We start from the raw sequence: 26,104 nt of genomic DNA, 5'->3' as shown, positions 1-26,104 counted from the left end.
TGCAGTGAGCCTTGATCTGTGCCACTGTGCTCCAGCTTGTGCGACAGAGTAAGACCCTATCTCAACAAAAAATAAAAAGAAGCAGAGGGCTTGCCAGCAGCAGTCCCAGCTATGTCCAGCATCTTGGTTTCTTATATCTCTTGCTCACAGGCCTTGTCCAGGGTCAACTTCTCTTCCTGGCCCTCTTGCTGTGTCTTTGAGACTCTAGCCCCTGTCACCCGAAAAAGAAGCCACGTCCACATCGGCAGTCACTCTCCACTTCTTTCCCTCTACAACTCCTTGGCCAACCACTAATATGACTTCTATCTCTATGGATTTGCCTATTCTGGACATTTATAAATAGAATCACACAACATGTGGTCTTTATGTCTGTCTTCTTTCACTGAGTATAGTGCTTTGAAGGTTCTTCCATGTTGTAACATGTATCTGTACTTTATTCCTTTTTTTTTTTAAAAAAAAAAAAAAAAAGAAAAGAAACTGTCTCCTAGTCTGGAGTGCAGTCAGTGACATGATCATAGCTGACTGTAACTTTGAACTTCTGGGCCCAAGCAATCCTCCTGCCTCAGCCTCCTTAGTAGCTAGGACTATAGGCATGTACCACCACACTGGGCTAATTTTTTTTTTTTTTTTTTAGAGACAGGGTTTCACCATGTTGCCCAGGCTGGTCTCGAACTCCTGGCCTCAAGCATCCTCCCACCTCGGCCTCCCATAGTGCTGGGATTACAGGCATGAGCCCCACACCCAGCCTACTGCATTTTTTTTTTTAAATGACTGAATGATACACCATTGTGTGAATATATGACATTTTATTGCTCTCTTGATCAGTTGGTAGACACTTGGGTTATTTGTACCTTTTGGCAATTATAAATAACGTTGCTATGAACATTTGTATATAAGTTTTTGTGTGGATGTTTTCATTTTCCATGTGTATATGGCTGGGAGTAGAATTGCTGAGTCATGTAGTAGGTCTATGCTTAGATTTTTTTTTCTTTCTTCTTCTTTTCTTTTTTCTTTTTTTTTTTTTGAGACTCACTCTTTTAGAGTCTCACTCCTTTGCCCAGGCTGTGGCATGATCTTGGCTCTCTGCAACCTCTGCCTCCCGGGCTCAAGTGATTCGCTTGCCTTAACCTCCTGAGTAGCTGGAATTACAGGTGTGTGCCACCACGCCTGGTTAATTTTTGTATTTTCAGTAGAGATGGGGTTTCACCATGTTGGCCAGGCTGGTCTCAAACTCCTGACCTCAAGTGATCTGCCTGCCTTGGCTTCCCAAAGTGGTGGGATTACAGGCATGAGCCACTGTAATTGACCTATGCTTAGCTTTTTGAGGAACCACCAAACTGTTTTCCACAGCAGCTGCACAGTTTACGGTCCCCCCAGCAACGTGTAAAGGTTCTGATTTCTCCACATCCTTACCAATGCTTGTTATTGTCTATTTTTTTTTATTTTCTCCATCTTAGTGAGCTTAATGAGGTTTCTCATTTTTGTTTTGATTTGCATTTCTTTGACGACTGATGATGTTGAATATCTTTTCCTGTGCTTATTCATCATTTTCAGACCTTCTTTGGATAAATGTCTCTTCAAATCCTTTGCTCATTTTAAAATTGGGTTATTTGTCTTTTCATCATTGAGTTCTAAGGGTTTTTGTTTTTGTTTTTTGAGACAGAGCCTCGCTCTGTTGCCCAGGCTGGAGTGCAGTGGCATGATCTTAGCTCACTGCAACCTCCACTTTCTAGGTTCAAGCAAGTCTCCTGCCTCAGCCTCCCGAGCAGCTGGGACTACAGGTGTGCGCCACCATGCCCAGCTAATTTTTGTATTTTTAGTAGAAATGGAGTTTCACCATGTTGGCCAGGCTGGTCTTGAACTCCTGACCCCAAGTGATCCACCTACCTCGGCCTCCCAAAGTGCTGGGATTATGGGCATGAGCCACCGCACCTGGCCTGCATTCTAAGGATTTTTAATATATTCCAGATGCAAGTCTATTATTAGATATATGATCTAAAAATATACTACTAATCTTTGCAATAAGTTTGCATCCCAAAGTGTTATCTTAAGCAAAGAGTCAAACCCAAAGGAAATCTGTCTTATATAAATTTATATAAAACTCTAGAAAAGGCAAAATGATAGTGATAGTGATAGAAAGTAGACTTGTGGTTGTCTGGAACTGCAGTGGGAAATAGACACAATGGGACTCTGGGGTGATGGGAATGTGATATTTTCTTGATTGTGATAGTAGTTACACTATTGGAGGCATGTGTTGTAACTCATTGAATTATATGCTAAAATTAATGGATTTTATTCCATGTGAAGTATTTCAGTAAAACTGATTTAAAAAATGCTGGTGTCTGACTGTAGGCAGCACCTCCATGTGGGCAGTATCATTCTATTCTCCTTCCCAGTTACTGTGGACATTCATCACTCTCTCCTGGGCCTCTGCTCAATTTCACACTGCTTTCTCTTAGCAGGTTCTTTATGCCAGAATATTGACACCTTCAGGCATGGTCCTCCTCAACTTCTCTTTCCTCATATACACATTTATTTTCCCATTTTTACTTCTTTCTTTTCTAGCCTGACACCAGAGTATTCCTGGCCTTCTTGAGCGTTTGTCATTGAACACATCCAGTGGGACTTCTGTGTAATCTCTCCCTCTCTTTTGGTTCTTGGCCCTCAGTTGTAAATATGAACAGATCTGCCCCATGTTCTTCTGACTACCATCTTGTGTCTCCAATGGTAGCTCCTGTCACATCCCCAATGCTTAACTTCCTTCTCTTTAATCTCATTGTCATAAGATTGCTTTTGTCAAGACCACGGATGCCTGTGTGAGCTGATCTTGTGGATGGTTTTCAGCCTCATCATAATCCTCCTCTCCTCACCAGGACCCTCCCGCCTGGCTTTCCACATGTCAGTGTTCTGTAGTCTTTCTTTTTTTCCTCCTCGCCTCTGTTGCCTCCTACGGGTTCCATCTGTACTGTGATTCTCACACTCTCCTGGCAGATCTGTGCTGAAGTCTCAGCTACCATGAAATATATTTCTCCAGACAAGTCCCCTTCACTGAGCTCCCCGCCCAGTCCTCTCTACTTGGATGTTGCACCTGCACATCAGATTTGGCATTTCTGATTTACAAATGTCTTCATTTTCTCTAAATTGGCTTGTCCTCCTGTATTGTGCTTGCCACCTAGTGCCACCACTGACCCTGCCAGTCATCCAAGGTAGAACTTGGGAGTCATCTTTGATCCTTCCCCTTCCTGCGTCTGCTTTGATATTTCCTGAATTGCCACATCCTCTCCTTACTTCTGTTTCAGTCACTGCTTGCTGGGATTCATGCAGGAGCCATGGACCCTCCCTTTTGCTGATCTTTTCCTCGGCTGTCCGTCTTCCACATGGCTAACAAAATGATCTGTTTAAATTCAGGTCTGATCTCATCATTCCCCTGTTTAGAATTTCTCAGTGACTCTCTTCATCTGTAGCAGTGATTTGAATTCCACGTATCTGTTAAAAAAAAAAAAAAGTTGGAAGACTACTGTTGTGTTGCCAACTCTTAATTTTTCTAAATAAGAATATTGGAAGAAAAAGGAATTCACCGTCTACCATCTTTTCATTAAATAAGCACATTTCAACACTTAAAAAAAGGCGCAATTTCGAATGGAGGATAAAAAGACCACAGTGCTGTGGCTAAGTGTGTAGAGTCCACTCAGCCACTCACTTGGTTGGCTGTGGTGGGTACTTAGTAAGCTCCTCTGTAAGATGGGGATTTTAACAGTGACTACTCATAGAGTTGTTGTGAGGATTAAATGGAGTATGCATCCTTAGGGCACAGCCTGGGTACACAGCCCTCAAAACGATTAGAATACATGACAGGTATTTCCCCAAGAAGGGAAGGTGACCACAGTACACTACAGTTTCCTCCTTGGACTGGTGGCACTTTTTTGTAAAGAGATCCTGTCACTGCACGATGGAGCCCAGGTTCCAGTAGGACAGCTGAAGCCACCTCTGGCCTACCTGCCTTTTCGTCCTAGGCTCTAGGCCTGTAAAATGGGATGAAGAACTTTTCTTTGTTCAATTTAAATCCTTTAGGTACTTCAGTATACGTGCATAGCAGTTTCCGTCTTTGGAGTGATGATCACACTTAGCATTATTTGTGATTAATTGCATTTTAACAGCCTTTCAAATCTTTAGGCAAATGTGTACAGAATACTCATATGTGTCATAACGTTTCAAGAAATTTGAAAGCATGACTATTGGTGGCATCTGACAATTCTAGGGTCTATGTGTTTTCCTTTCTCTTGACTATTGTAGTAGAAAACCTTGGGCCTGCAGGGTGCATTTGGTGATTCTGTAGCTTGGAGGGCTTGGTCAAAAGCAGAGACTGCTGGGGCCAAGGACTGTGGTGGTGACAGTTTCTTGGGGACTACACTTTGAGCTTTGCCCACCTTGGATGACCAAGGAAGCATTTCTCCCTCCTCAGCCCCCAGACCTGTGCTCCACTGTGTCCTAGACTGGGGCAACATTTTGTCACCAAGAAGAATGTGAGTTTCTTGAAGTCAGGAAATTTGAAGGGTTGTTCTGTGTTCCTTTTCTAGCACAGGCCTCATCCATGAATGAATATTGACCAAATCGAGCTTCCATTTCCCTTCCTTGAAATTGCCAAAATGCAGAGTACTTGCCCTTCACTGTTTTCCACTTGGTGATGAAGTGGATCAGCTCTGCTTCAGCAATGATACTTTGTGAAACTTGCATTTATATTCATTTGCATTTTAAATGAGCAGCTGAGAGACACTTTGGGAGCAGTGGCACCAACAGTCTCAAAATCATTTAATCATAGTTTTGTATGGTATATTTAATTAGCTTATACATCCCACAGGAATATGACCAAGTGGATTTTAGAGATTAGGTCAGACCCTGTCAAATGATCCTGTCTAGTGGTACATTTTAGAGAGCTTTGAAAGAGTTTTCAGTCAACATATTACATTAAAAGGAATATTGGATTTTATTGAATCATTTGAGTACTGTGGCATGTTGGGTTTGATTTAACAGTTGGAAATATTACATGGTAACTTCATTTAAATGAATTCACATCTATAGAAAAAATGTTTGATTTTAAAGATATAACCAAGAGTGAGACTGCAGATTTTTAAGCAGTGAAATATTAGAAAACAGTGAATAAATAAATAAATGCTTGTTTAGCAGGGGCTACATTATTTATTATTTTGCTTTCAGGAACTAGGAAGAGATCGTTTTCTTTGGATTTCAAATATTGTTATAGTGTAGTTGTTTCTTAGCTTCCTTAAGACTCCCCTTGAGTGCCTGAAATAATTCACTGAAATCAGTGGCTCTAAAGCATCAAAGGTCTTTTCTGTCTGGAGTAGTCACCAGGCAGCTTTAGTGAGGGCTTCCCATTGAAGTCCCCTTTGAGGACGTGCCTGACAGGGTTTCCATGGACTTTTGTGTCCCTGTAGTATGTAGTATGGGTGCCAGCCTCCACTTTTCACCCCTAACACGGGCCTGATAGATAGATTGGTGAGAACCCATACTGCTTGTTCTGAAAGTTATGCCTGGGGTTGTCAAGCTGCTTGGAGATGAGGCCAGAGGCTCACCCTGCGTGGCCGCAGCAGAAGTCCAGCCAGTGCTCCCAGCACCACCCATTCGGGGAATAGGCCCAGTAGTGTGGCCAGGCTGGTGCCCTGCCCACACCACTGACCCGACTCCAAGATTGCAGCCTCTTGGAGGTTTTTTTTTTTTTAAAAAAACAAAACAAAGGCTGTCAAGAGTGGCCAAAGGACAAGAGATTGTAATGGGTGACAATGGGGTGCCACCACTCATGGATTGTGATATGTCAGGGAGATAGCCCTGCAGCATGCTTGCCTGGGTCAGGTTTGGTGGCATTCTGCATTCAGCAAAGCCCTGCATGCTATATCCATCTGTCAGTGATGTTTAGAAGACTGCAGAACATGTTTTTCAGTAGGAAATGATGAGGAGATTTGGGGAAAGATGATGCTAAAAGTGAAAATCTTTCACATAAGAGGATATTTTTGCACGGAGACAATGATCAATTTCCACCCAAACAGTATCTATTTATTATTTAATGATTCTGCCTGGAAGTAAAGGGGTAGGTTGAATCTTTCAAAGGTCTTTTCCAGCCCTAAATTATTTTCTTGACCTACAAAGCAGGTAAAATTTCAATCACAATTAGTGAAATTGCTACACAGTGATGTGAAAAAAGCAATTGATCATAAGCGTTTGCTTGTTAATTAAGTTTACTTACTCTCCTTAGAGATAGAATGTACATATGGTTCTAGCTCTAGATATGTTGTAATTTATTTGACTTTTTTTTTTTAATGTTAAGTTTTTGGGCTAAGATTTAAAAAACTGATTAAAGAAAGCAGAGGAGGAAATAAATGGGATATAATTTACAATATTTTATACACTGTCTCTAAGCAGCAGACACTTCACTTGTTTAGTTTGAGTGTTAATTTTGTTTTTATGAATAGGCAAGGACAAATTACTTTAACCCTCCTGCGTAGTTACTGCTGTGATGAGATGAACCATGTGCTATTTTAGAATCTTAGGGAAAGTTTAGCAACACTGCTGATGATGCTTTTCATGGACAAACAAGTCTTGATATGTTTTTTTCCCACTTGTAAGCATATTGATAACTACCTTCATGTGTGGTGTTTATATAGGTGTGTATATATATATGTATGTATTTATAGAGTTATGTAGATGGATAGCATATAAATTAACTTCTCATACATATATGCTTTTATCATGTTAAAACACTTAACAAGTTTCTAAAGGATTTATCCTAGAATACCTTTTAGTATCAAGATTCCCTGTTATTTTTAAATAAAGATATATGTACAACTGTCCAATCTATCTTCTTCAATTTAAAATGTCTCCTGTAAAGTCCATCCATATGTCCCTGTGGTGTTGCATTTCTGTCTCCAGCCACTTTCTCATGTGGGGTTTGTTGATGTGACCAGGCCCTTAGGACAGCACCTCTGACTCCTCCCGCACGTGGGTAGCAAATGCACACCAGGTCCTGACCCTAAGGATTAAAGAAGACGTCAGGGAGCTCATCCTGGACTGGATTTAGAAGGCTAGATTAGGAGCCATCCAGGAGGGAAGCAAGCTTCTCTGCACAGGCTCAGAGCTGCCTGTGGAGTGGGGTGGTGGAGGGTGGCTGGTGGGGAGGGCAGCTGCATGGTCAGCAAATTATAAAGGGCCGGTGTTTTCGGCATTAAACCAGAGGGTAGATGTTACTGAGCCACTCAGAAGGATTTAGGGGACACTTTAATTATAGCATCTATTCACTTCAAGGATCTTTTAGCTGCATGTTGTAGGGCTGGGGATAGTGATGACAAGGATATCCACAGGAACAAAAGCAGCAGGTTCTGTTGTTTTGTTTTGAAGTGGGATGGGAGTGAAGCAGGGCTGCCCAGTTACTTGTGGTGTCTTGGGTGTAAGCCATGGTTATGGGCTGCACATGCCCCCGGGAGACAGGAGGCCCTGCACCTTCTCTATGAACTTCTTTACTTCTGGGGAAAGGCTGTTGCTGTTCCTGCCTGCTCTGGCCCGGGAGGCTGACTCGTTTGCTATGCAAGGCCCAAGCTCTCCGAGTGCTGCTGTCTGTTGCAAAATAAGAAGCAATGGTGGCAAAATGTCCACCTCCCTAAATTAAACCACAAAGGTTAGGATCAAACTATTAAAAATATGATCTTTGAGTGGTATGGCCTTGTTTTTGAGTGTATTTTGGCATTGTCTTCAAACCAAAGTTTATTCTAGCCAATTTAATGTACTATTTTCAAATAACAGCTCATAGATCAGAAATGGTCTCTGTTTTAAACCTTCCCATCCATATCAAACACAATGATGTTGAGGTTAAGAGGGGCCCTTTCTCTAAATGAAAATACAATGCTTACCCTATATAATTTTGGAGGGCCCAAAGATGTGGAATCAGTATATTTGTAAGAATTATATTAAACAATCTTCATTTGATAAACAGTACCTTACAAGCCTAATGCTATCTATCAAACTTGAGTGAGAGCAGTTTCAGCATCAACTCTTGAATGGTAGCTAAACTAACAAGAGAGTACCCAAATGTGCTCTAAAGGGAGCAGCAGCGGCTGATGTTCTGCCGAGTCTCTGAGTGTCCAGGACCCAACTACAGGGGAAATAGAATCAAATAGGCAGGTGCTCTGTACCCAAGCCCTCACATGGTGACCTGCCTCTCTCCTGGGGGCCCACTGTCCCCCTGGGGGCTTTCAGGCCCTGTGGGCTTTGGGCAGAGTCCCAGGAGCCAAAGGGCCACTCGGGAAAGGGTGAAACTTGGCTTCGCAGTCAGCCAGCTTCTGTCCGTAGTGGTGGTCATTTTCTTTCTGGAGCTCCTGGAGCGCTCTTTCAGTGGGCCCGGCAGCCATCCAGCCTTCCTGGGCCCTTTTCTTGTGGAAGAGTATCTGCTTCTGAAAACTGGAAGTGTCTTCCTTCAATTCCTAGCGGTTGCAGGTCTGATACATGCGGTTTAAGTACTAGCGTACCTTGCGAAGTCTCTGATCGAGGTCCAGGCAGTAGGCGTCCTCCTGCGTGGACTCCTACTGAGGCCCCATCACGGGTTCTTAGTGCAATTCAGGCAGAGCAGGAAGCTTCAGCTGCAGCTTTGCGAGCTCCTTCCCCAGCTGTGCCCTTGTGCCCTGCAGAGAGGCCTCTCGCCAGACTTTGGATTTGTGCTGTGCGTTCTTTACTTCTTTGGAATTCTTCCCACAATTGCTTATTTGTTGCTTCAGTCTTTCCTTCAGGACATTTGAAGGATGCACCTAAGTCACTGTCACCATCCATATTCTTCGGAGGAACTTGTAGCCAGGGTGCTAGGGGACCACCATATCCTGCTTTCCTGTTCCCCTCCATTGCCAAGTCTTCATCCTTCACGTGGTCTTTACTGCTCTCCAGCTGATGCAGGATGCTTGGAGGGGTATGGGACAGGGAGGTCATTCGCCTCACTGCAACATTCATGGCCTGTTCCATTACCGTCTTTGCCTGCTCCGGCCTTTTTATCTTTCCCTTCTTGTCTGCAAGCATTGTTTCCGTCTCACAATTTCTTGGTCGGGAAGCTCTGCAGGTTGCCAGTGGTCAGTGCTGTCATTCAGATGATCTGTGCTTTGCCCCAGAAGATCTTCTCCATCATGCTGTGAAGCATGTGGGACCTGCTTTGTTCAGTCACTTGGGGAAATTCAGGAGGCCTGCTTTTCTGTGCTCTTTTCAGAAGCTCACCTAGGTCCTGGTAGGAAGACCTGCTTGTTTCATTTGGAACCCTCAAGCAGGGGATTTGGAGTGATCGAGGACTGGCCTCTGGCATGGGTGACATTAGGCCACCACAGGCTTGGAGTGCTAGCCACATCTTGGATCTCGCCATTCTATGGACCTCACCCTGGGCTGAATACCTTTGGGCCGACTCTTCTTTTCTTCCCACTGTGCGTCATGAACGTGAAGGCCACTACAGCAGTGCATGTCCAGATCACCCAGGGTTTCCATAGGTTCACTGGCACTAGTCCCACGATTCTGTACATCAGTAGTACTGCTGCCTACACGGGGGCCAGCAGCAGCTGAGTAGGCATTGTGTGGTGGGCAGCAGGCCCTCCGTGGCTGCCAAGGGTCTGCCACCACTTGCCAGTGGCCTGTGGGCCACAACTGACCACTCAGAACCCTGTGGAGGGTACCATCTGTAACACAAACAAGGGCTGCCATGATAGATGTGTGAGAATTAATACAGCCCTATACATAAAATGCTTAAAAGAGTGTCTAGCTAAGATATGTTAGCTAATATACCATCATGATCCTCAACAACAACAAAATAACAGTAACCTAATACACCGTTGTAACTCACTGGAACATGTCCCTGTTTTGTGCATTCCTCACGCACAGAGATTTGGAAAGGCCGAGGCACTTACCAAAGGGGACTCTGCTGTTCTGCAGCCGCCTTGTGACATACATGGAGCCTTTGAGAGCAGGGGCCTGGAGGGGAATGATAGAGAAGTCGTGTCAATTTTAGGTTTTCCAGTACATATAATAGAAATGTTTACACAGTACTGTAGTCTATTAAGTGTGTAATGGCATTACGTCCGAAACACAAGGTACATCCCTTAATCAAAAATACTTTAAAATGCTATGATCCCTTGAGTCTACAGCGAGTTGGAATCATTTTGCTGGTGGAGGGTCTTGCTGATAGCTGCTGACTGATAAGGGTGGTGGTTGCTGGAGGTTGGGGTGGCTGTGGCAGTTTCAGGAAATTGTACAACATTCAAGTTTGTCACATCAATTGACTCTTCCTTTCATGAAAGATTTCTCTATAGCCTGCAATGTTATGTGATAGCAGTTTACCCACAGTAGAAATGTTTTATGAAATTGGAGTTAATCTTAAACCCTGCCACTGCTTTATCAACTAAGCTTATGTCCTATTCTAAATCCTTTGCTTTTATTTTGATATCTTTGACAGCATCTTCACCAGGAGTAGATTCCATCTCAAAAAGGCGCTTTCTTTTCTTGTCCATAACAAGTACTTCCTCATTTATTCAGGATTTATCATGAGATTTCAGCATTTTGGTCATATCTTCAGGCTCCACTTCTAATTCTGGTTCTCTTGCTATTTCCACCATATCTGCAGTGACTTCTTCCACTTAAGTCTTGAACCCCCTCAAAGCCATTCACGAGGGCTGGAATCAACCAAGTCTTCCAAGCTCTTGTTAAGGTTGATATTTTGACTTCCTCCCATGAATCATGAATGGTCTTAATGGCATTCACTTACTAGAGTAGTGAATTCTGTCCAGAAGGTTTTCAATGTGCTTAGCCCAGATGCATCAGAAGAGTCATTTTCTATGGCAGTTCTAGCCTGATGAAATGTATTTCTTTAATAATAACACTTGAGTGTCAAAATTACTCCTTTATCCATTATGGGATGTGGAATGAATGTTGTGTCAGCAGGCATGAAGACAACATTCATTTCCTTGTATGTTAACATACAAGGGCTGGTCCCTCTGCAGGCTCTCGGGAGGATCCCGGCCTGTCCAGCCTCGCGCATCTGAGGCCCTGTCATGCTGCATCACTGCCTCCTTTCTCCACATTTCGAGGACCCTGTGATTCCCTTGGGCTTGTTAATCCAGGACAGGATTCTTATTTGGAGGTCAGCTGACAGGCAGCCTTCATTGAATTTTGCCACGTAATGCAGCATATTCGCAGGTTCTGGAGAGGAGGATGTGGACAGCTTTGGGAGGTCATTGTCCTGCCTACCATAAAGCTCTTATTAGGTGGCTAGTCTTCTTTTTCAACCTGTTAACTTACGTTTTTCTAGTATCAGCTGTTTTTGGCTAATGAGATGTTCCTACGCTTTATTTGATATTCTTTGTCACTTTCCTCAAACATGCCCCTCAACAGGCAGTGATACCATTTTTCTCCAGTTGGAGCTGAAGTTGGCCTTTGAAGGTGGATTCAAGGACTTGGTAACTGCATTTCTGCTTACAGTTTCAGGGAGTCCTGGGCTCTAATCTAAAGATCCTGCTGGTGCAGGCCTTCATCTTTGTTGGTTGCTGTTGAAAGAAAGGGAGCGAATGGTGGCTCCAGGCCTTCTCTCTGGGCTGCTTTGTGCTTCGGTTGTTATGGATGCAGGTCCTGGCGTTGGAATTAATTGCAAACAAGTCTTGGACTTCTCAGAAGTGGTGGAAGGCTGTCAGATGCTCTTTTCACCCAACACACTTTAAGCAGCTGAGTTGTATTTCATCCACTGAAAGGAAAATCCCGTTCTTGAGCTTCAGAATGTGAATGGCTTAGGAAAGTCTTAGGGCCAAGATCTCACAGGTGGATAATCATCAGGCACTGATAAGATCTTAGATGGTAGCTCCTTGTTGGAATTTCTGGCTCCTGCATTCAGATTAGCCTGGTTCTGGTTGCTCACCATCCACTGTTGACACTTGCGTTTGTTTTCTCAGGTTCGGGCCCACCAGCTGGTCTTGCCACCTTGCGACGTAGTGATCAAAGCCGTTGCTGACTATGTACGCAACATTCAGGACACCTCTGACTTGGATGCGATAGCTAAAGATGTTTTCCAGCATTCGCAGGTAAAAAAAAAAAAAAAAAAAAACCCAACAAAAACAACAGATTCATGGGATACGACTTTGCATAGTGGTGTGGCCAGGTTTGGAAGAAGGGGACTTGAGGGTGCAAGCTGACTGGATGGATCTGAGAGCTCTTGCTTAGGCCACTGGAAGAAAGCTGCAGGTTGCAAGGCCAGAGGCTGAGGTAGCCTGGTCATGTTCCCTGCCAGCCAGGAAGTCTCAGCTGCTTTACCCAGCTTTTCCAGGCTGAATAAAAGGAGGGAGATTCAGTTAGACGGTTGGTGAGGTCTCCTGCTCGTAAGTTCTCGATCTTAACTTAATAGGATCTGTATTTCAGAGTTTTCAGAACATGAACTATATCAAGTCAGTCATATGGCATTATGAATCTCTGATTGTCTGCTTTCTTCAGGTGATGGTCAGGGATTTTCTTCTTTTTTGGGGAAGTAGGTGTGCCAACAAGTTGGCATCAGTAGAATAGGCAAGGCTCTGTGAAACTCCTGCTGTGTCTCTAGAGAGCTGAAACGCAGCCAGGCACGGTGGCTCACGCCTGTAATCCCGACACTCTGGGAGGCCGAGGCAGGCGGATCACGAGGTCAGGAGTTTGAGACTAGCCTGGCCAACATGGTGAAACCCTGTCTCTACTAAAAATACAAAAATTAGCCAGGCATGGTGGTGGGTGCCTGTAATGCCAGCTACTCGGGATGCTGAGGCAGGAGAATCGCTTGAAACCGTAAGGCGGAGGCTGCAGTGAGCGGAGATCACGCCACTGCACTCCAGCCTGGGCGAAGGAGCGAAACTCCATCTCAGAAGAAAAAGAGAGAGCTGAAACCCTGGGCAGGCACATCCCCAGTCTGTCACTGCCATCCGTTCCCTTGGTACAGATGGCTTGAGATTCCTCTCTGGGCAGGACCAGAGACCGAGCAGAGTGGAAGTCAGGGAAGTCTTAGAGTTAGAACCCAGGGCCCTGACTACCACGTCGGGGTTCTGCTCTTGTGACTACATTGCTTTAAAAGAATTCACGTTTGGTTTGATTCTTTTGTAGTAATCTATTGATTTTCCCTGAAAGTTTTAATGTCATTCAAAATTCTTCTCTAACTTGACAAGCTGTAGAATATTATACATGTGCTGAATTATAAAAAACATTGTGATACACATGACCAGTGGCACACTAATTTATGAAGGTTTTCCTGCCTTTATTTCAGTCTAGAACAGATGACAAAGTTATTCGATTTAAGAGAGCAATTGGATATTATTCAGCGACTAGTAAGCCTATGTCATTTCATCCACCACATTACTTAGGTAAGTAAATAAAAGCCCGTGATCAATATTGACCATGTGATAATCCAAATAGGTTTAAATATTCACCATATAATCTTGTAGGTTTATGTTTTTGAAACATGATTTTCTGTAGTTATGCCAGTAAGTATAGCCAAACTTCCTGGGCAGACTCAGTAGCAATCCCTGAAAATATTGAGGAGGAAGAGAACTTAACAGCCTTCGTAGGATGAAGAAGAATCAGAGGGCATTGTGCAGATGAGGCAGCAGGTTGAGGGGATGTTGACGTCTTGGCAGCTCTGAGACACTCGCTTCTAAATACAGAATTGCCTGAGGGCATAGAAGGGCCTCCACAACTGCAAGTGATTTCATAAATGCAGTGTATTTGTAGTCTCTCTTTTCTTGACCCATGCCTTTTTTTTTTTTTTTTTAATTCTTTTTTGTTGTTGAGCAGAGTCCTGCACTGTCACCCAGGCTGGAGTGTAGTAGCGTGATCTCGACTCACCGCAACCTCTGCCTCCCAGGCTCAAGTGATTTTTGTGCCCCAGCCTCCTGAGTAGCTGGGATTACAGGCATGCGCCACCACGCCCAGCTAATTTTTGTATTTTTAGTAGAGATGGGGTTTCACCATGTTGGCCAGACTGGTCTCGAACTCCTAGCCTCAAGCGATCTGCCCATCTCAGCCTCCCAAAATGCTGGGATTACAGGCATGAGCCACTACGTTCAGCCTGCAAAAGACCAAAAGTTAATGCAGAGATTTGAAATTGGGAAATAAAAATATTTATAAGCTGTTAGCCTGAAGCCTGCTTCATATTGAATGTCTTATGGAGGTTATAAAGCACTAGACTGTAAGTAGAAGTATGAGAAATAGACCCCAACTCTTGTTTAAATTGTGTTGTTTGCTTCATATAAGTTAACAAAAGAATGATTGCATGTTCAAGAGGCTCTTACTGGAAGGAGACTTTTTATTTATTTGAGAAGACTAATTCCAAGATGGAAAGTGGCCTTAAGAGCTGCACCCTTCATTTATTCAAGCATAGTGTCTGCTGTGTGCTAGGAACTGGGCATTGGAGATCAGAGGCATGGCACTGGCTTTGGCTGCCTATGTATGTGGCTGGGTGATAGACAGGGAAACATGGCTTGTGCTGATGCCCTGTAATAAAGGAGGTAGGGCTTGTAACCTGGAGATGGGCATGGAGTGGCTGAATCTCCACTGTGAGGTCAGTAAATGGCAGCAGCCTCCCAGTGGGGCTCTTGGTGGCTGGTCTCTTGCTCCCCTGCAATCCATTTTTTTCCCAGCAGCCAAAGTAATGTTTAAAAATGGCAATTGGACTGTGCTTCTCCCATGCTTAGAATTCCCCATTGGCTTCTCATCACACTTGGAATTAATTCCCAACTGCTTACCTTGCTTCCTCCCCATCATCTGAGACTGCTGGCTCCTCACTCCTGAGCGCAGCCTCCTTTCTTGCCTTGCATGAACCGAGCTAGCTTCTGCCCTGAGCCTCTGGGCCAGCTTTTGTGCCTGGAGGGCTCCTTTCTCTGACCGGCTTGTGTTTGTGCCCTTCTGATTTGTGAGATCCAGGCTGTCGTGTTCTCCAAGGTCTGCCTGGCTTTAAATCTCTGCACACTCCTTGGCTTCTATTTTTCACCACGACCACCCCTTCTCCCGTCACTCCCCACAATGTAAAGTCTAGGGTAATAAGGGCCTATTAGTCACCTTTACTTTTATATCCCCAGTGGATAAATATTTGACTGAATGAATTGATCCACTTGGTTTTTAAACAAGAGAGTGAAATGATGAGATGTGTTTTAGGATTATTTTTGGAAAAGGGGGCACAGAGCATCGGCAGGAGGGAGACTAGCTGTACAGTACACTGTTTCTTTTTTTTTTTTTTTGAGATGGAGTCTCACTCTGTCGCCCAGGCTGGAGTGCAGTGGCGCGATCTCGGCTCACTGCAAGCTCTGCCTCCCGGGTTCACGCCATTCTCCTGCCTCAGCCTCTCCGAGTAGCTGGGACTACAGGCGCCCGCTACCACGCCCGGCTAATTTTTTTGTATTTTTAGTAGAGACGGGGTTTCACCGTGGTCTCGATCTCCTGACCTCGTGATCCGCCCGCCTCGGCCTCCCAAAGTGCTGGGATTACAAGCGTGAGCCACCACGCCCGGCCTCACTGTTTCATCAGTTAAGGTGAGGCGTTATGGGAGTAGATCGCAGTGTGTCTACTGTATACCTTGCACACAGAAGATGTCTAATAATTGCTTGTGGGAATGATGGGGAGCATGAACATTGCCACCTGTGGCCTACTGCCTCCTGACTTCGAGCTCCCTATTTTATAGAATGGGATCATTATGTGAATATTAAAAGAGAAGGCGTATGTAAGGTGCTTTAGTGAAGTACTTGTTCAATCATTCAATGCCCTTTTGGGTAATTCTGCCTATAAGAATAACAGATACTGTCTGATAGTAGATACTGTCATTATTATTCTCATTGGCAGAATGGCCTCAACAGGCACTGAATGATTGGGCATTGGAATGAGCAGTGAGGAGCCTGAAGGAGCGCTCAGAGGTGGGGCCGGCAGGCTCCTGTGTTTCGCTGACATTGTGCTCCTGTGGGACAATCTGTATGGCAGGTGTAGTTTAGAAAGTCCTTAGAGTGTACTTGGGACTAGAAAATCTACTTAGGAGAAAATTAGGAAGATAAGTATGGAGAAAGGCAGCACATTTAACATTTGGCATTGATCTGGGCTCATGATAATTATGAAGATGTTTTGAATAGGCAAGGTGAGTTAAGTTTAAATATCTTAAAAAATGTTGTGTCAAGTGCTTTTGTGTTCTTATCAAATTATTAAGATTTTAGGTAAGTATTTTAGAGATGAAGTTTACTCAGAATTTAGTTTCACTTTCATTTTCACTACTCAGTGGTTTATGGAGAACAGGAAAGTAACTGGTAGAGTTTGGGATGTTTGGGATGATAGTTTCAGGCAGCTTAGGGTAGGCATGAACTGCCTGTAAATCCTCCTGTACAGCATTCCCTGATGCTTCTGGCTGTTGCAGAAATGAGGGTTGTAGGCGGAGGGACTAACAAAAGTACAGGCACAGAATGACAGCCAGGCAGGAAGTTTGGGCAGTGTAGAATTTTAAGATGACGGGTATGCAGTCTGGAATGGCAGGAGACAAGCCTGGAGAGAGGCTTCAGGCAAGATTGGGAAGGACGTTTTGTTTCAAGCTGCATACACACAATTTGGAACTAGCAGAAATGGATTTTTGTAAAAATAACTTTAGTTTTTTTCTGATAACTCTGAAGAAACATAAGTTATATTAGCTGTCATTGATTTTTACCCCTGCATACTACTGGGATCCTACCAGTGAAACTAACAGGACGAAGACTGGAACCTAAGTTGAAAGTCTAGAAGGAACAACATGGAGTTGGTGGGACGCTTTCTGGCACCCCAAGTTGGAACCCATGATGTATTTTCCATAGAAATATTTTTATAAGTATTAGATAGGTCCTAAGTGGTCTTTGGTGATCTGTCATAGAATCCAACCACAGTCCATTATATTATTCTACAGGAAAATAATTCAGAATTTTGAACAACCAATGTGGGGATATTAGTTTCTTGTTATATTAGAATTTATCTTTTAATCATTCAGAAATTGGAATATGTGTAGAGTTTTGAAGAAATTTTAGGGTAATCATATTATAAGCTTAGAGAGCTTGGCTATAGGGGAAAAACATGGGGCGAGTTGATCTAACCAGAGGTTTCTAAACTTGGCTGGAATTTTAGATTCCACCTCAAAACTGCTATTTCAGCATCTTAATTGGGCCTTAGGAATTTATATTTTTTAAAAAGGAATGTTCCTAGCTAGGTACCAGTTGGCCTGGCTTTTAGGAACCACAACTCATCCTCTGTGCCTTTCTTTGTAAGCCTGTAAATCTATCTGCAATACGAGAAAAATACCTCAGATCTCTATAAACAGTTTTTGGGTAGTTTAGAGTTCTTAGGAGGACACACACACACACACACACACACACACACACACACACACAAAATATAGTCTCCCAGAAATCATGTATTTTGAGATGATTTTGAAAATAAGTGGTGGTGAGATGCATATTTATTTTTTAAGCATTCACTATGTCATAATTACTAAGCGAGGACCTGCCTATCTGGAAATGGTTGTGATTTGTTCTTTCTGTCACAGCATGTAAAATCTGCTATAGCTCACCAGGAAATCACCAATCTAAATGCAAGCACAAATAAGATATGTGATAGTTGAGATTTCAAAATATTTAGTTCCCTGGTTAAACCAGTTGCTTCAAAATCATTGGTGGAATTTACTAAAGTAACAAGTAACACATCTAACACTGAGGTCTCACCTCAGATCTGTGGATGTGGAATCTGTGGGTACAGATCCTGTGTGCAGGTGAAATTGAGGCTGAAGAAGTATCCACTGTGTCATTGGCCTTCCTTAGTGAAAAGTAAATGAGCTCCTACTACACATTTTAATTACACATTTGTTAGAATGATTAACATAGAAAACACCAACAACACTAAATGCTGGTGAGGATGGGTAGCAACAGATTGTGTTGCTAATGGGATTGCAAAAATGGTACAGCGACTTTGGAAGACAGCTTCGCAGTATTTACAAAATTCCCAAGTCATGCTTGTTGCTGTTTGCCCAAAGGAGTTGAAAACTTATGTCTACACAAAAACCTGCACACAGATATTTAAAGCAACTTTATTCATAATAGCCGACACTTGGAGGCTACCAAGATGTCTTCAGTAGGTCAATAGGGAAATAAAGTTTGGTATATCTAAGCAATGAAATAATCAGCACTAAAAAGCAGTGAGCTATCAAGCCATGAAAAGATGCAGAGGAACATAAGTACATATTACTAAGTGAAAGAAGCCAATCAGAAAAGGCTACATACCATGCAATTCGAACTATAGGACATCTGGAAAAGGCCAAAAGTATGGAGGCAGGAAAAAGATCAAGGGTTGCCAGAGGTTGTGGGCAGGGAGGGATGATTAGGCAGATTTTGGGGGCAGTGAAACTTCTGTATGATACTGTAATGGTGGATACATGGCATTATACATCTATCCATATCCAGAATATGTACAGCACCAAGAGTGAACCCTAATGTCAACTGTGGGCATTAGGTAATCATAATGTAGCCAGGTTTGGCTCATTGGTTGGAACAAATGTGTCACACCAATGCGAAGTGTGTACTCTGCTCAAGATTTTTGTAACCTTGAAACTGCTCAAAAAAAAGTATATATATATATATATATATATATATATTTTAAAGTAAAGAGCTCGTTGATTTGCGCATTTCATGACAGCATGACAGGCGGTGTGCTGGGTGCTGAAAGTGTGGTAAATAAGGGAGGAGTTACCGTTGCCCCTACAGATGAATGTATAGTGGGGAAGTGAACACCAGGGAATCCTGCAGGAAAAAGAACAGGAACCTCAAGGAAGACCAACCTGATTGAATCAATCTATGATTAAAATGGCCGATTCTGATTGATTAGATTATTGTTGAGTGGGGTTTGGGGGTTCAGTAGGCATCTAGCGAGGTGCCAATATGGGAGGAAGGGTATTCCATGCAGGGTAGGTGGCATGTGAGAGGTCCTGAGGTAGGAGGACATAGTGAAGAAGAAAAATAAGAAGAATGTGGCTGAAGCACAGAAAGTGGGGAGAGTGGTCAGGTGATGCTGAGAGCGGCAGTGCAGTTGCCAGGCACCACTTGGGTTTTAGACTTTACTCTTAGAACATGAAAGTTCATGGAAGAATTTTTTACCTGTAAAAAAATGATTTTGTAACTATCATACTACAATGTGTTAGTCTTAAACATTACTAATATCTTAGCCCTCTTATATGTCTTCCCTGGTTGCATTCCTCGACTCTCTACCACCCTCAATTTTGTATTAGTTATTCTGTGCTTCTCTGTATAATTTTATCGTGTCTGTATGTCTGGATACTAAATAGTTTCATTTTGTTTGTTATGAAATAAAATCATATAGCATGTACTCCTCTGACTTGCCTTCTTAATATTTATATTATTGGGTTTCATTCATGTTGGCATAGTTCATTTTTTAATGCTGTGCAGCATTCCATTGTATTAATATATATTTGTCCATTCTACTGTTGATGGAAAATGGACTGTTTCCAGCTGCTTGCCATGATGAATAGTGCGCTTGTGAACATTGTTTCATGTGACCTGATGTGCCCAGGAGTGGAATTCCAGGGAAACTCCAGGGTAGGGCCCTGTTCAAGCCTCTGCTGCTGCTGGACACGGATGCACCTATTTATTCTCCTGGCAGAAGTGAAAGAACCCTCTCATTGCTCCATGTTTTTTTGTTTTGTTTTGTTTTTTTTGGTCTAGTGATTATGAAACTATATCCTGTAAAGGTTTCAGTTTGCATTTCCCTGATTGCTAATGAGGTTGAGAATCTTTATGTTTATGGGCCAGTAGGGTTTCCTCTATTGTAAAATGCTTGTTTATGTTGTTCGCTTGTGTTTCTTTTTTTTTTTGAGACAGAGTCTCGCTCTGTCACCCAGGCAGGAGTGCAGTGGCACAATCTCTGCTCACTACAAGCTCCACCTCCCAGGTTCACGCCATTCTCCTGCCTCAGCCTCCCGAGTAGCTGGGACTACAGGTGCCTGCCACCACGCCCGGCTAATTTTTTGTATTTTTAGTAGAGACGGGGTTTCACCATGCTAGCCAGGATGGTCTCAATCTCCTGACCTCGTGATCCGCCCGCCTCGGCCTCCCGAAATGCTGGGATTACAGGCGTGAGCCACCGCGCCCGGCCTGTTTGCTTGTGTTTCTGTTGGGTTGTTTTTCTTTTGCTTATTCATAGGGATAACTTAATATATATATTGGATGCTAGTCAGATATATGGACTGCAAATAATAATCTTCCAATCTGTGGCTTGCATTTTTCTGTCTTCATGATGTGCTTTGAGATCAGAGTTCTTAATGTCAAATACATGAATTTTTCCCTTTATCATTTGTACCTTTAAGTCCTATCCTGTATTTATGGATGAAATGATGTCATGTCTGAGATTTGCTTCACAATAATGCAGTAGTGGGCAAAGAAGGGTGGAAGTGCAGATAACACGCAATAGGCCGTGTGCTGGTTAATTTTGAAGGTGGTCGATAGGTACATGTGGCTTATCGTACAGTTCCCTTTTTTCTTGTGTATGTTTTAAAGTGTTACATGAGAAGGAGAAAAAGAAAACGTAAAGGAAGAATTCCTCCCTAGCCTGAGGTGATAAATGTTTTGTCTTCTAAAAGTTTTATTTGTGATTTTGCCCTTTGATTCTACCTGGCACTGAATTTTGTTTATGGTTTGAGTGAGGGAATTCAGTTTCTTGTTCACCGTGTGGAGAACCCGTTGCCTTAGTATTATCCACTGAGAATGCTGTCCTCTTCTGACATGTTGAGTGTCTCCGTGTGTGGGTCTGTTTCTGGGCTCAGTTCTGTTGAATTTCTGATTATCTTCATGCCACAGGATTATGCCGTTCTAGTTGCCATAGCCTTGTAATAATACTTGATGTCTGATTGGGCAAATCTGCCCATGTAATATTTCTGCAAGAGGTCGAGACTGTTCTTGATCCTTTTCACTTTTATGTACATTTTATGATCCTTGTGGAGATTTTGATTGGAATTACACCAATTCTGTAGATCAATTTGGAAAGAATAAAATCTTTATTATTGAGTGTACTAAAGAAGATGTTACATTTCTCTGTTGATTTGAATTGTCTTGAATATCTTTCCATAAACTTGAATTTTCTTCATTAAGCATTCATAACATCTTTTGTTAGAGATATTGCTAAGTATTTATTTTTGGGTGCTATTTCTATGTGTGTCTTATATTTTCAAATTAATACTGTAAGTTGATTTTATCTTAACAACTTTGCTCAGTTCTTATTAATTTTCATAGTTGATTTGTATCTTGCTTTGGCTGATTGTGTCTTCTCTAGTATCTTTTTTATCTTCGTGATCCACTGAGCCAGCTGTGAGTTAGGGCATGATTTTTATTTTTCTTCTTCTTTTTTTTTTTTTTTGTTTTTGTTTTTGTTTTCAAGATGGAGTCTCACTCTGTCGCCCAGACTGGAGTGCAGTGATGCAATCTCAGCTCACTGCAACCTCCACCTCCTGGGTTCAAGCAATTCTCCTGCCTCAGCCTCCTAAGTAGCTGGGATTACAGGTGCCTGCCACCATGCCCGGCTAATTTTTGTATTTTTAGTAGAGACGGGGTTTCACCATGTTAGCCAGGCTGATCTCGAACTCCTGACCTCATGATCTGCCCACTTCGGCCTCCCAAAGTGCTGTCCACAAATGGACAGGTGTGAGCTACCGCACCTGGCCAGGGCATGATTTTTAATAGAAGGTGCGATGGTGACTGTTCTTGTCTAGCCCTTGATCTTAAGGGGGAGTCTGATGTCTTGTCATCTTAACCCTTAGCACTATCTCCTCTACCTTTTCCAGGTTAAAGAAATATCCTCATGAAAGACTTTTAATCTGGGAGTGGTATGCTGAGGTGTGCATTTGTATTGCTCGGGCCTCATTGTGCAGAGGGGATTGGGGTGGGCAAGGGCAGGTATAGGGAAAGGAGTGGGAAACTCTTTCAGTATTGAGGCAAGGCATGGTTGCAGTCCCTGGGGCAAGTTCTCCTCTGTGGGAGGCAGGAGTGCTGGGTGGATTTCACAGGTTTTTGGGAGATAGAATAAATAGATAGGAGATATTGATGCTTGATTATAGAAGCTCAATGAAAAGAATTCGGGGAAATGGCTCCCAGAGTTTTGGATTGAGCAGCTCAGGTGAGGATGCCATTAATGAGATAAAGATGATTGGAGGAAGAGCAGATTTGGAGGATGGTTTTGGACACGAATGTTGAGACGCCTTCTAGAATCCCGGTGGAGATGGGAAACAGGCATTAGAATGCACAGGTGAAAGCAGAGTGAGGAGCTAAGCTGGAGTCATGGGTTGCAGCTTTGCTGGTGTGTAATGCTGAGAGGAGCCGTGGTGGTGGAAGTGGAGGATAAAGAGATGGCACCCCTGGGACCAGATGCAGGAGGTAGATGCACAGAAAGAGTGGCGCAGTGAGGCCAGGGGAGATACCCTGTGCACAGTTGTTGGCAGCACTGAGTTCTGAGAGGTTGAGCAAGATGAGGGCGCTGCCTGATAGATGAAGTGTCAGCAGGACCACTCAGGGCAGGCTTCGGCTGAATTTGGAGCTCCCAAACATTGTGTATGTACAATTGGTTGGCCCTCAACAAGAGGCAGTGGATCCTAGGAAAGGTCATTTTTAGCTTTCTTTCTTCCTCAGTATAGAAATTCATAGAAGAGGATAGGATGGGTGGCAAGCACCATGCCTCTCTACAGTCATTTCCATAAAGAGGTGGGGCTTTGAAATGCAGGGGAGAATTGAACAGGTTGAAGTTGTTATGGGGATGATGACTACTGAGAGAGAAGGGTTAAAGATATAGAAGGGAGTGGTTTTGGTGCACATGTGGTTTTACAGTGAAGGTAGGGGAGCTTGATCTCTCATAGCAGACAGCCTCCTGCTACCTGGCCTTTTGAAAGTCTGGCCTCCACTAAGCAGCATGGGGAGGTCACAGAGTGAGTAGACTGAGGGCAGATGTGTAGAGCAGCCAGACTGCCGCGTGTCAGAGAAGAAATTTGCAAATAGGACCATGTTGAAAAAGGAGCTAATCAGCACTAAGCAAAGAACAGATGCTACACAGTGATGACCAACCTGGTCCTGGTCACAGCAACACAGTGACCTCTGGGTGTAGCAGCTGCCAGGTGCTTGGGAAGGGCCCTATGGGGTGTTTCATTGGGACAGGAGCCTGTGGTCAGCCTGTGCCCTGACAGGTCCCCAAGGCTGGTCACATTCTACCAGACCAGAGTGTGTCCGAGGGATCACTTTCCTGCAATGCCCAGTGACTGACCTGGATGCAGACCTAGGAGACAGCAGAGTGAGTGGTCTGGGGTGGGCACTGCTACCTCCAGCTCGGGCAACCTGCCCAGGAGAGGGAATTCGTGTTGTGAAAGTTACTTGTGACAAACCTGAGGGAGAAGCCAGGCTGGTCCTGGGGCTGGTGTTCTGGGCTCTGGCCATGGGGATCCTGCCCCTGCTTTGCTGTTGGGCATCACTCCATCCTGACTGAGAGGGGCTCCTGTGCTGCATGAGGTCTGTGTGTCCTGCTGCTCCCCTGACTTTTCCATAGAATAAACAGCCCTACTTCATATGTGTCACCACAGCCCTGATCCCTGTGTCGCATTGCTCAATAGACAGTGTTAACAGTTATTTTGAAAATACACGTGTTCTCTCTCCAATAACATACCCCCCAGAATCTGAGATCATGAGAAAATATCCCACTCGGAAGTTGAAAAGACAATATGTAAAGAATGATTTTAAATGCCAGACGACTGATCCTAAGCTGCGGAGAAAAGGTGTTCAGCCTCCAGGGAACTCAGTGGCATGCCGCCCAGACCCTGGAGGTCTGAACAGAGCCCACTGCAGGCTCTGGTGAGAAATCGGTAGTGTAACCTGCCTGAGTCAGCTGAGTGCTCTAGCAAAAGGGCCAAAGGATAGAGGCAGGTCCTCTAGGGCAGAAAGAATGGAAATGTGAAAGAGACCACATGGTGGCCCACACTGCCCCAGGCCATGCCTGGCTGAAAGCTGGACGGCTGGACCCACCTGGACCCACCCGGTGGCCCTCCTGTCCTGTTGTCGTCAGGGCAGAAGTGGAATGCCTGGGGCCTCTTGCAGAGGAGTGGGCTCAGCAGGGAGCATGGATGGCCTTGGGGGTTGGGACTGACCAAGCCTGGGGACTATGACCGGTAAGTGGGGCCCATTATAGAAGCTGGTGATGACTTTCTTATTTTCTCCAGAGATGGTCTGATACTCTGCAATGTGGAGGTGCTATATAATTTAGCCATGTCCCTGCTGTCATTGTCAAGAACGTGTTTATTTTTTTGCTACTATAATGATTTTTTTAAAAATTTTATTTTCATGAGGTGTTCAATATTATACTATTGCTGTATTTTACCAATAACCTTAAAAAATGTGATATTCCTTAAAAATGTTATATTAAATCCTCACTTTGTCCTATAGCTTTGCTTACTAGACTTGCCCTTTCTTTCTTAGATTTTTACTGAAGTTTTATTGTTGTTGTGATGAAAAACTGTTAACAAAAAATAGAAGTAACAGTAGAGTGAGTGGTGATGTACCTACTTCAGGTTACACAAATGGCAACCTATGCTTCAAATCAGTCTTTTATAAAAAAGAGGTGCTTCAGGCTTTTCTAAAAGTCATGTACAGCCCCCTTGAACATGTTTTTATATTTTGTCACCTTGTACATATGGAACAATTAATACATTACTTTAATTTTAAATTAAATGCTGTATCGTGCTTACTATTCTGCACTTGGTCTTTTTGAGATGCGTCCTAGTTCATCTTGATGAGTTTTTATCTTTAAAGCTAATGCGGATGACGTTGATGTTAAGCCCTGGAGGCTGACAGAATAAAGGGCGCCAAGAGGCAAGTCAGGGCATTATTCCCTTTGAGTAGAAAGGCCACTCATCTTGCCCTTCTGGTCCACAATTCCCAAGTAGAAAATTAGATTCTCCTGCTGGTGCTGGGGGCTTTGCTTTCAGCGTCTGCTCTGCGACCTTTCGCTCCATTTTCAGTGAGTTCGTGGTAGTTAGTGTGAAGTAGGAAGTGACACAGGCTGCCTGATCGTGTGGCTGTTTTGGAAGGTCATTTTTATTTTGAACTTAAAAATCGGATGTTTTGGAAGAACCTACACCCTCCTTTGAGCTATTGTCTGATTTAAAAGACTGCAGCGTGTGTCTTCCCATAGTGGATGCATTTAGGTTTATTAATGTTGGGTTTGTTAATGGTGTTTCAATATTTGGTTACAAATGAGGAATGTCAGTTCAGTTTACCAGTGACTTCAAAATAGAGACCTGGTAGAGTTTTCTTTTAGGTTGTGCTTTTCCAAAACTCACCAGTGGACAGAAACTGATTTATCTTATTTCATCATAGACTTACAAAACACATTTTGGTGCCTAAATGGGAATTGAGGTTTTTGTTTTTTTGTGTGTGTTGCTTTTGTGAGTGTGTGTAGAGACAGGGTCTTGATGTGTTGCCTGGCCTGGTCTGAACTGCCTCAGCCTCGCAAGTGTTGGGATTGTAGGCATGAGCCACCATAACCAGTCTTAATGAGATGTAACGTTCCTATTCTGCCTTCTTGAACTTTGCTCAGTCAGTACAAGTATTCTGTTCAAACTGATTAATTAAACCCAGGAACTGAATACATTTAGATAAAACTTGCTACTTGAGACTCAGGCACTGGGTGGATTTGAATGATGCCCTATCTCGTGATGTCTACCCTCTCACTATCCACATTCAGGGATGGAAAGGATTTGGGGAGTGAGGAATGTTTATAGAAGTTCAGCCCAGCTCCCTGCTGTAGAATGTTCTTGTATGAGCAGTCCAGCAGTCAGTAAAGCAACTCTTTTCATTGTTGAACTGCTCTCATTCTTAGAAAGTTCTTGTTTCTGTTGACTTGAAGTTTGCTTCCGTGGTTTAATTTTTCCCGCTGTTCCGAATTCTTTCACGTGCCACACAGGACGTGCCTGTTCATTGAGTTCATAATCTTACTTCTCATGGGCCTTGCACTTAGCCTTCTTCAAGCTGATCATCCCTCAGGT

The 26,104-nt window shown here is 43.5% G+C and overlaps 1 protein-coding gene across 3 annotated transcripts in view; it reads left to right on the top strand.

Annotated features, from left to right (window-relative positions):
• The window catches only part of FAM120A (family with sequence similarity 120A), a 114,962-nt gene that overhangs the window by 33,808 nt on the left and 55,050 nt on the right, over positions 1-26,104 (top strand). For all 3 annotated transcript variants that reach the window (XM_030801748.1, XM_030801821.1, XM_030801780.1), the window contains exons 4-5: positions 11,970-12,098; positions 13,298-13,394. In XM_030801748.1, coding sequence (XP_030657608.1) covers positions 11,970-12,098; positions 13,298-13,394 — 226 coding nt within the window. The remainder of the gene's footprint in view (positions 1-11,969; positions 12,099-13,297; positions 13,395-26,104) is intronic.

This window comes from Nomascus leucogenys, chromosome 1a (assembly GCF_006542625.1).
Source record: "Nomascus leucogenys isolate Asia chromosome 1a, Asia_NLE_v1, whole genome shotgun sequence".
Lineage (NCBI taxonomy): Eukaryota > Metazoa > Chordata > Mammalia > Primates > Hylobatidae > Nomascus > Nomascus leucogenys.
This window is presented reverse-complemented; position numbering and strand designations above follow the sequence as displayed.